This window comes from Drosophila mojavensis, unplaced genomic scaffold (genome assembly GCF_018153725.1).
Source record: "Drosophila mojavensis isolate 15081-1352.22 unplaced genomic scaffold, ASM1815372v1 contig_36, whole genome shotgun sequence".
Taxonomy (NCBI): Eukaryota; Metazoa; Arthropoda; class Insecta; order Diptera; family Drosophilidae; genus Drosophila; species Drosophila mojavensis.
Window position 1 is genome coordinate 1115067 of NW_025318858.1, and position 11356 is coordinate 1126422.

At 46.9% G+C, this 11356-nt stretch overlaps 2 protein-coding genes across 2 annotated transcripts; both read left to right on the forward strand.

Moving 5' to 3' along the window:
* Positions 1 to 1534: 1534 nt before the first annotated feature.
* On the forward strand, positions 1535 to 9141 carry LOC6575665 (collagen alpha-1(IV) chain). Its single transcript, XM_002001638.4, has 9 exons — positions 1535 to 1645; positions 2009 to 2108; positions 2856 to 2904; positions 2966 to 3919; positions 3978 to 4474; positions 4535 to 5985; positions 6051 to 7025; positions 7091 to 8235; positions 8304 to 9141. Exons 2-9 carry the CDS (start codon positions 2089 to 2091, stop codon positions 8562 to 8564), a joined length of 5352 nt encoding a protein of 1783 aa, XP_002001674.2. The 5' UTR covers positions 1535 to 1645; positions 2009 to 2088; the 3' UTR covers positions 8565 to 9141.
* A 1084-nt stretch (positions 9142 to 10225) lies between these two features.
* On the forward strand, positions 10226 to 11252 carry LOC6575666 (alpha-protein kinase 1). The gene has a single exon (XM_002001639.4). The coding sequence runs from the start codon at positions 10596 to 10598 to the stop codon at positions 11211 to 11213; it is 618 nt and encodes a 205-aa protein (XP_002001675.1). The 5' UTR covers positions 10226 to 10595; the 3' UTR covers positions 11214 to 11252.
* The last annotated feature ends 104 nt before the right edge of the window (positions 11253 to 11356 follow it).

The following is an 11356-nucleotide window of genomic DNA, read 5'->3' on the forward strand; positions in this document are numbered from 1 at the left end:
TTTTATTTCAGTTGTGCGATATTTTATATTCGATCTAAATTAAAAAACTAAAGTGATGTCATTATTAATTTAATGCATATCCTGAATACATTTTTCCAAGTCAATTACAAATAATTTGAATTCAAGTCAAATATTTTAATAAAACTATAAAATGACTTTTATAAAGCTTTAAGTTTTTTAATTAACATTTATTATAATATTTTCAATAAATGAATAGATTGATTACTTTATAGTATATAGAATGTACATGAAAAGTAATTAATTTATAACAAATTATTGTAAACACCACTTAAAGTTTAACGTACAAAATATTCTATTTATAAATCTCAAATCAGTCTTTCAAAAAGCAACAAAAAATATTCCGTTCTTATCAGAGGTTCTTAAGAATTTTGTTGACCGAAAGACCTGAATAAAAATCCAACACTGTGCAAAATTGAAGTAGAGCACATAAAATTGATAATAAAAATAAATTTAACAATTTATGTTATATTATATTATTTTATAAAATTCAAATCTTAAAATATCTAAAGTCAATAGAAAATATTTTATATATATTTAGCTTGTATCTATTTCTCGCAGTGTATTCACAAGCAGGACTTCAAATCAAGCACACGATGCTCAAGTCATGCCGGATCGAGCCCTAATCAGAACTTCAATGGCAATAGCAATAGCGGAACTCATGTACCCGATCTTTCCAATTGGGCTATCAGCTATCAGCCCCAAATGTGATTCAAGTTGTCGCCGCCACAGTAGGTGTTCGAAAGGGGGAGTAAAGGCAAAGGCAAGCAAGCAGCTTCAGCTGGAAATGCTGTAAGTGGAATCTTAGCTCATATCGATCCACTCCAAAAGAATAGTATTGAACGACTGACTCGAAAATACCCTCGCAACAAGAAGTCAAAAGGGCCTTAGGGATGTCCCATTGGAAGTTTATTTAAAATCAATATATCCCAATTATTGCAGAGCTTGATTAGCTATCAACAAGAGAGTCCTCCTATAAGAGAACATTGCATATTAAATTTGTCAATGTTCGTTTAAGGGGAAGTCCCATTCCATTTGTCATAGTATATTACTAATTTATTTTCCCATATCCACTTCCACTTCCACTTCCCGTATACCCCTTTTGTAAACAATACATTTTCAATGAGCATTTGCTATGGCAAAGAACAAAGAACAACAACTAAGTTAAGTAGCCGACTTAGTTTCAAACTTATCGCCCAGTTTCATTCATATTTATATTCCAGTTGGGTTAGCTGGCTCATTTCGTTGTTGTTGTTGTTGTTGTTGCTTCACCCATCCGTTCCACATGCTCCGCACACGCACACACTCACACACAGACGCCCAGTTCACACAGACGACACGGATAGTGTACGTGAGCCGAACGGCATTTGGCGCTCGTCGCTCTTCGCCCAGCCCACTCGGCTCGCCGATCGTGCATTGGTCGTGCATTGGGTTTTTGGTTGGATGGAAGCTTATACTATAATTAGTCGTGTTTCGTCTTCTCGAGTAAGTAGGCTGCTTGCTTCTGTCTTTTAGTCTTAACTCGCCTGCTGGCTGTGCTGTGCTGTGTGCAGCTCGCGCTCTCGCTGCTGTGTGATTCGTTCAGTACGCTCCAGTCGATCCATTAAGTTGGATCACTTTTCTTTCAGTAAGCAGGAGCAGAAAACCGAACCAAAAATAAAAATTATATTACAATCAAATCAAATCAAATCGAAACGTTTCCGATTTATAAATGCATAAGATATATATAATAATAAAAATTAATAAAAATTGATAAATATTTTATTTGGAGCGTTCCTTCAGTTTAACCTAAAACAGTGACTTTAAAACTGTACCGCGCTACTTGAACTTACATTAAAAAAAAAAAAAGAAAAGAATCAAATATACCCAAATACTGTAAAAAGAAGTTATAAAACAACTTTTGGCCATTCACACAGCAAAAAAGACGTTTCTTAATATTTTTCCATAATAATACATCATTTTATAGTGCATACTTTTCTGCCTCTTGCAGGCCAAGCGACGGCAAAACATAATTTTAAGTCGATCAAGGACAGCAGGACATAACTGAGCAGCCAGAGTGCAAAGGGCATCATGTTGCCCCATTGGAAGCGGTAAGTAACTATATTACACGACTGAAAAGGAACAACTAAAAAAATGAAAAATAAAATTCTACACAAGTCTAAATTCATTCAAAGTTCAATTTAAAATGCTTGCCCAAAATTCTATGAGCTATCAGTGGCTTCTAAACTGTGAATTGCTCATGCCGCTCAGTGCCTGTCAAATATGTGCACAGCTTACGCACACAATCGCTCGTCGCTGCTGCTGCTCTCTTAAGCAGCGCTGCTCTTAACGCTTAACGCGCTCTCTTTAACATGCGCGCACACACATGCACACATATATAGGCACATGCTCTTGTGCAAGATAAGCGACTTGAAAATTATTTTTTTGTGTATGAATCGAAACGTTATTAAATGGAACATAAGATTTGGCCAATTAATTAACTTAAATGTATTCATATATACAATAAATATTTATGTATGTATATAAGTGCTTTTTAAGCTTTTATCTAGATTTTCATTCACAATAACAGTGTATTAGTTCGACACTATATCCACTATGCTTAGAGAATCATAAAAGTAATAATTTACAGTTGGGGTATCCGAAATCTATATAGTATTGTAAGGATACCAAAATTTAAATTATTATTTATTAAAATTAAAGTTACGATTTATTACATCTTTTTTGAATTAATTAAGTTTACTTATTATTTAGTTTTAGTTCATATACGTGTACATGTATCGTCATACCATATACCATAACGCATACCACTGATAATATGATACTCATTTATTTTTCAGGCTGCTGTTCGCCGCTGTAATTGCTGGAGCATTAGTTGGTACAAATGCTGTAAGCAAATGTTAAACAATTTAATTGTTCTATTTCGCGTAAATATTATATTTTGTTACAGCAATTTTGGACGAATCCCGGTGCGACTGGCTCTATCCATGAGTCGCTACGTCACCATACACGAGATGATCCTAGAGATACGTTTTCCATCGATGAAAGTTACGATATTGTAGATTCGGCGAGTATTCAGCGTGGCGCACCTTTGCCAAAGAACTGCACTGCTGGGTATGCGGGCTGCGTGCCCAAGTGTATTGCCGAGAAGGGTAATCGTGGTCTGCCCGGACCCGAGGGTCAGACTGGACCGAAGGGTCTGCAAGGTTATGCGGGACCAGAGGGTCCGCCCGGTGACAAAGGTCAGAAGGGTGATCCGGGTCCATTTGGAGCAAGAGGTCAGAAGGGTGAGCGAGGATCACGCGGTATTCCCGGTCTGCCAGGCGTTGCTGGCGTCCAAGGCCCAGCGGGAAATCCTGGTGCACCAGGTCTCAATGGCAAGGATGGTTGCGATGGCACCGCTGGTTTGCCAGGTCTTCCAGGCCTGTCCGGTATGGTTGGTCCTCGCGGCTACACCGGCGGACCTGGTCCCAAGGGCGAGAAAGGTGAACCAGCTAAAGAGAATGGTGACTATGCCAAAGGTGAGAAAGGTGAGCCCGGTTTTGCTGGACGCTCTGGCGCCCCCGGACCCGAAGGAGAACGCGGCGAGAAAGGTCAACGTGGCGATACAGGACCTTATGGACCTCCTGGACCGCGAGGTGATCGCGGTATCAAGGGTGAGAAGGGCGCTGCATGCTTTGCCACAGCTATGCCCGGCGAGAAAGGTGACAAGGGCGAGAAAGGAGATCCAGCTCCCAAGCTTCCTGTTCATGGTTCCGATACTGTTATGGGACAGCGCGGCGATGTTGGCCAGAAAGGTGAAATGGGTTATATGGGCGAGAAGGGTGGACTTGGACCCGCTGGTGAGCCTGGACTTGATGGACCAAAGGGTGAAAAGGGTGTGCCTGGCTTCGTAGGAGATCGAGTGAGTCCTTGAAGAACAAAACAAAAGTAGTATCGAATATAATACCATAATCTTGTAGGGTCGCCCAGGCAACTTTGGACCGACAGGACCTGCTGGACAGAAGGGAGATCGTGGTGAGACGGGTCTAAATGGATTGCCTGGATTACCCGGCATGAAGGGTGAGCCAGGACGACCAGGTAAACCAGGTGAACGCGGTTTGGTTGGTCCGGCAGGCCCTCCTGGCGGAGGACGCGGTCAGCCGGGCGCCCCAGGACCCAAAGGACCTCGTGGCTATAGCGGTCCCCCGGGCCCTCAAGGTCTCAATGGTATGGATGGTCCTCAAGGACCTCAAGGCTACATGGGTCCCAAAGGAGGTCCTGGTCTGCCTGGAATTCCTGGCAATGAAGGCCCTGCCGGACAGAAGGGCGAAAAAGGTATTCCTGGATTCGTCGGCTCTCCGGGTCCAGTCGGACCAATTGGCCAAAACGGCCCTCCAGGACTTGACGGACAAAAGGGTGAGCCTGGCTTACCCGGCTATGGCATTCAAGGCCCCAAAGGCGATGATGGAATCAATGGGTATGTAAAGCTTACGTCTAATTGGACTTACTGTTGAGTGTCGGTTCTTTCTCTCAATAGTTTCCCCGGCCAGAAGGGCGCTAAAGGCGAAAGAGGCTATAAGGGCAATGCTGGTGTTCCCGGAGATTCGAAATTGGGCAGACCTGGTACCCCCGGTCCAGCAGGTATTCCTGGCCCACAGGGTGATGCTGGTCGTCCTGGCATACCCGGTGACAAAGGCGACATGGGTCCAAAAGGTGATGCAGGTGGCAAATGTTCTCTATGCCCACCCGGCGCTAAGGGAGACAAAGGCGAGCGTGGTGTGAATGGCATCCCAGGCAACCCAGGTCCTCGTGGCCCACCAGGTGAACGAGGCTATGCTGGCGAGCGTGGTGATGATGGCATTGTTGGACAAACAGGACCTCCTGGCGAGAAAGGCCTTGATGGTTTGCCTGGTGCACCCGGTGCAACAGGAAAGCCTGGCAACTCAGCTTTTGTTAACTTGAGTCAAATCATCCCAGAGAAAGGCCCCAAGGGAGACCCTGGATATCCAGGAGCTCCTGGCATTAAGGGCGAACGTGGTGATAGTGGAATACCTGGCTTGCCTGGTGCTAAAGGCGAAATGGGTGTCAAGGGCGACAAGGGTTACATGGGCCAGCCGGGCACAGACGGTGCTCCTGGTGCACGTGGACGTGATGGTTTTGATGGCTTCCCTGGACAGAGCATCAAGGGAGAACCTGGCCGCTCCGGTGTGGATGGACCTAAAGGTGACAAGGGTAGCCTTGGATATGTAGGACAGAAGGGCGAGCCCGGCACTTGCGCGGCTAGTGAACTGAAAGTACCCATGAAAGGCAACAAGGGCGACCGTGGTCCTACGGGTATGCCTGGACCGATCGGACCAATGGGCCAGAAGGGCGAGATTGGCAGGAACGGTGAGAAGGGTGACACAGGTCCACAAGGTCCTCCTGGCTTGGTTGGCCCTCGTGGTATTACTGGACCTCGCGGCGAGAAAGGAAACCCAGGCCAATATGGTGCGCCCGGTAACGATGGCAAGGACGGACTTCGTGGACCACCTGGTCGCTATGGCGAGCGTGGACAAAAGGGTGAACAAGGCGCTACTGTGGCTGGTCCTCCCGGTCCTGCAGGTCGCGATGGTTTGACAGGCGAGAAGGGAGATCGCGGTCCGGTTGGTGCCATTGGCATGATCGGGCCTATGGGCAATCCTGGCTATCCCGGAGACAAGGGTGATTCCGGTTTCCCTGGTCAACCTGGTGCCACTGGCGCTCTTGGACAGAAAGGAGAACCTGGCCCAATCGGTCCGGAAGGTCGTCCTGGCCCACCTGGTATACCTGGCATTGCTGGTGTCCAAGGTCGTGATGGTGCCAAGGGAGAGCCAGGCAGTATTGGACTCGTTGGCATGCCTGGTAGCAAGGGCGAACGCGGTGCACCTGGCAACGATGGTCCTAAAGGTTTAACTGGCTTAGCTGGTGCTCCCGGCAAACGCGGTCCAATTGGACCTGCAGGAATTCCCGGTAAGTAGTTACACACTGAATCTATTATATCTTATTTTTACAAATCTCCAACCTTTTCCATTCAGGCATGAAGGGTGACAAAGGCGCACGTGGCTTGACTGGCAACGATGGTCTGCCCGGCGCTCGAGGACCGACTGGACCACCCGGTATGATGGGAGTTAAGGGAGACATGGGCCCACGTGGCTTGCCTGGACAAGATGGTTTGAATGGTTTGCCCGGAGAGAAGGGTAACCAAGGTCTTCCAGGTTTTGATGGACCTCAGGGAGAGCCGGGCGACGCTTCCGAAAAGGGACAAAAGGGCGAGCCCGGTGTCTCCGGATTGCGCGGTCAAGATGGCTTACCCGGTGCCCCTGGACTGCCAGGCGAGAAGGGTTTACCTGGAATTGCTGTACACGGTCGACCAGGCCCACAGGGCGAGAAGGGTGATACTGGACGTGATGGACTCTACGGACAAGATGGTCTGCCCGGTGAGAAAGGTGACCGTGGATTCAATGGACCACCTGGTGCAAAGGGTGACAAGGGCAATTCTGGACTGCCTGGCAATCCTGGAATTCCTGGCCGCGATGGTTTGCCTGGACCACAAGGTAGTCCTGGACCGATCGGCTATCCTGGTGCTAAGGGTGCCAAGGGTGAGCGTGGTCCAGGAGGCGTTGATGGACTAAAAGGCGCAATGGGTCTACCGGGCAGGCCAGGTTACCAAGGAGCACCTGGCTTGAAGGGCGACAAGGGCGAAAAAGGTCTCAGAGGTCCAGCAGCTGAAGTCGATCTGTTTGCATTAAGAGGGGAAAAGGGTACGCCTGGCAGCCCAGGCTTGACTGGTTTGCCTGGACTTCAAGGTATCAAGGGTAACCAAGGCCCAGCTGGCTACCCCGGCGAGAAGGGAGAACGAGGCTTAACAGGACCAGCTGGCGTTCCTGGCTTAGCTGGAGAGCCTGGACCTAAGGGCGATATGGGTTTGCCCGGTGAACGCGGTTTTCCAGGACCTGTTGTCCGGGGAGAGAAGGGTCTACCAGGACGTGCGGGTAAAAATGGACGCCCAGGTAAGTGCCAAACTGAAAAATGCATTGAAAATGAGCTGTATATAAAAGAAAATATTTAATTGCAGGTGCTCCTGGTTTGCCTGGTATGAAGGGTGAGCGTGGCTTGGCCGGCTTGCCAGGTAATGCTGGTCTAGTCGGTTTGCCTGGTCCAATTGGTCCCATGGGTCCCAAGGGTGAACGTGGTTTGACTGGCCCTCCTGGCATCGATGGCATCGCTGGCATGGATGGCGCGACAGGCGAAAAGGGTGACGTTGGCTATCCAGGCATGAAGGGTGATCGCGGCCTTCCCGGCTTGGAAGGCCAAAAGGGTGACAAGGGCAACTCTGGACCTCCCGGTCCTCCTGGCTTAAACGGCCTAACTGGTCTTAAGGGAGATACTGGCGCTCCTGGTTTGCCGGGCCATCCAGGTCCAGCTGGTGCCCCAGGCGAGAAAGGCTTCACAGGGCCTAAGGGTCGTGACGGTCGCGATGGTCTTCCTGGATTGCGCGGCGAGAAGGGCGAGCCTGGCATGATTCCTCCTCCCGGCCCTAAGGGCGAGCCTGGTCGTCCCGGTCGTGATGGCGAGAAGGGCGACCGTGGACCACAAGGTGAACGCGGTCTTATTGGTATTCAAGGCGAGCGTGGCGAGAAAGGTGAACGTGGCTCGATTGGTTTGACTGGTCCCGTTGGCCGACCCGGCCTCAAAGGCGATCGCGGTGAACAAGGTTTGATTGGTCTAGAAGGTGAGGTCGGTCCCATGGGCTTCAAGGGTGAGCCCGGTCTGCCCTGCTCTGGCGCACAGGATTATCTCACTGGCATACTACTAACGCGCCACAGCCAAAATGATCAGGTGCCACAGTGTGCTCCTGGACATGTAGAACTCTGGACGGGCTACTCATTGCTCTACGTAGATGGCAACGACTACGCACACAATCAAGACTTGGGCTCGCCCGGCTCCTGTGTGCCACGCTTCTCCACATTGCCCGTGATGTCCTGTGGACAGAACAACGTTTGCAACTATGCATCGCGCAACGATAAGAGCTTCTGGCTATCCACCTCAGCGCCCATACCCATGATGCCCGTCAATAGCCAGGAGATTAGCAAATATATTTCAAGGTGCGTCGTCTGCGAGGCACCAGCGAATGTCATTGCCGTGCACAGCCAGTCGCTGGCGATACCCAACTGCCCCAATGGCTGGGAAGGACTATGGATTGGCTACAGCTTCCTCATGGTAAGTCCGACCTAATTATGACCAAACATTGTCTGAGCATAAACTGATCGATCTTCAAAACACTCTAGCACACGGCTGTGGGTAATGGAGGCGGTGGTCAGGCCCTGCAATCGCCTGGCTCCTGCTTGGAGGACTTCCGTGCCACTCCGTTCATTGAGTGCAACGGAGCTAAGGGACACTGCCATTTCTATGAAACAATGACCAGCTTCTGGATGGTTACCCTAGAGGATAACGATCAGTTCAACAAACCCGAACAGCAAACGCTCAAAGCAGGCAATTTGCTTTCGCGTGTATCCAGGTGTCAAGTCTGTGTGAAGAACTCGTCATAAAGCGCACACCAATAATTTTAATCTAAATGTAATGCCTTAACTATACCAACGAACAAAAACAACAAACACACACACACACACGCATACACAAACACACATACTAGAACCAACACTGCTACCAAATTCCTTAAAAGCAAACAACTAACCAAATATATACAAAAAGTACCCAAAGAAGAAATATATATATAACTATATGTATGTGTAGGTCCGCCCCGATTAGGGTGGAGCGAGTTTGCCATTTTTTGTATCTGCCATTTTTTTAAAGAAAAAACAAAAAATAAATGAAAACCAATGTAAGCTGCTTCTTAGTTACGAGTAAGTTAAGTAAATCAACAACAACAAATAAACTAGCCTGGTAATATGTAAAACAAGAAAAGAACGTTTAATAATACATCCCCACTTGTTTGTTTCCTTTATCTGTATCTTCCATATGTTGTCGAGATGTGAAGGAATTGTATGATGCGATATTCAAAATTATATTTTTGCGTACTCAACATTGTGCTAGAGCCTAAAACGAAGCCCTAATTAAACAACAAGAAAACAAATGAATAAAATAAATAAAAACATTTTTTCTTAATTCATTAAATTTCCATATTTATTTATATTATAAGTCAATTACCTAAATATACCCACAAACAAAGCTTCTTCAATTCTAATTCTATTTTGAATTTCATCGATCAAAGAAATAATTATGATATTTCAGATTTATCTACATTCAGTCAATTAATGAATCAATAAATCAGTTATTCCATTACTCCATGGAATTCTCATTTAGTGTAGAATACATTAAGGCGATCATTTAATCAATTATTCAATCAGTAAGTCAGGTAGTCCATCAATCAGTCCGTCAATCAATCAGTATAAGCAATCTCATGTGCAATTCGATGATATTTTCGATATTCAAAGTTAATCTGCATATCACTGAGCTAGGGGATGATTCGCATCACCTGATAATGGAGGTGTGTATGGATGGGGTGGTTTGTGGCTACAAAATAAGCGGCGAAGAGAACGCTTTGAAGACGCGAATTATTCAAACTTCACGATGTTCGATGAAAACTCACCACTTGGTCTGTCGACTCGGGCACAAGTGCGCATGTCGAAGCCTTCATGATTGAAACAGGGGTTGGGGCTCTGCCCATTGTGGGGGGGGGTGGGTTTGCCCGATAAGAGTTACAAGAAAGGGAGCAGCGGTAGAGGGTGGCGCGTGTTACCATATGATAATGATATGCCTGTAGACCCTCACACATACAATAACAATGAGAGGCCAGTGGCCGGGAGGTATGCGACTATTAGATACTCTATGTATATCGTAATGGTTTGTGAAAATACGTCTCAAAGATATTTAGAATATTTATAAATTTTATAAGTTCAATAGAAATAGTAATCTATTTCAGCTTTCTTTCCAAATTATATAAACCCAATTTCCAGAGTCAGTTCTCGGCCTGACGTCCATTTATAAAAATAAATTATGCTAAATATTAATTTATAATCCCTAATGAATCAACTGCCTTTACCTGTGTGTTACATAAAGGTACTCTGCTGATACTACCCCGTATACTCTGCTAAATTCCAATTGGTGGTGGAAAAAAATAAAAAAGAAACAAAGCATATAGAAACGTTCCAGCTGTGTGAAAATAGGGGTAGCTTTTACAAATTCAAATTGGAAAATCGAGCAGAACAGCAAAAGAACTCAGCGAGAGCGGTTGGGAATTACAGCCAAACAGCTGGAGAAGAAAACACAAAAATAAAGAAGGAACAAAGAGGAGGATAAAAGCTGCAAGCAATATATATATATTGACAAAATTGTAATTAAAATGTAAGGCAAGTGATAAAGTTTGGAAAGTGCAAAAACGCGTAGTTCCAATTGGAGCTGAATGAACGGCAAGGAAGTTCCGGAAGTCGCAAACAGAGAGGGACCAGGAGAAGCCCTGCACAACGAGTGGGCAATCTAGCAACTCCTACACACAGAGTGAGAGAGTGAGGGAGAGAGAGAGAGATAGAGGCAGACAACCCCCATAAACTTCAGTCTATATGATTATCGTTTTGCTATTGCTCTTCCAATCGCTGTGCCTCTTTTGCCAACGTTTGGTGCTCCGCATTCACGACCGATGCTTTCCCCGGAACGTCCGTGTGATCCAGGAGTTGGCCGAAACGGTGGGCGATCGTAAGGCACTGCAGCATCTCGAGAACCAGGAGCTGGAGCAAACGAAGCGAAAGCAAAAGCGTCGCCTCTTGGAGCCAATTCTGCCACTCGGAGCGGGTCTCAATCTGGAGGCTTGTCGCTTTTGTGCCCACAGTCCGCAAGGCTATTGTCGGCACCATTTCCACTTGCAGCTGCACACACAGAGGCGTGGCGACGAGCAGGACTACAAGCAGCAGCGCCGAATACGCAGGGAGCTGAAACGCAGCCTGGAGCCAAGGAGCACTTATCCCATCAACTATAGACAATATAGTCGAGGCAGCAGCAGCTCCTTGAGCAGCGGATACGGCTCATTGGCATCCAATTTGCAAGAGGACACGTACAGCTATCTGCAGGAGGAGGAGGAGGAGCAAGAGCAATTGCAGGAAGAGCGGCAGGAGGTCGAGCAGGAACAGGAGCAGGAAGCAGAGCTGGAATCGATTAATCACTTGATAACGAGTCATCTCTAGAGCAGATCCAACTCAATAAGAGCTCTTTAGACACAAGCAGCGGCAAGACCTCATTGGCAGTCACCTAACAAAAGACGGAGGCGAAGGCGTAGGATACTTCTCGACCGCCTTAGATAAGGGGAAGCAGCATGAGCATCTCAACG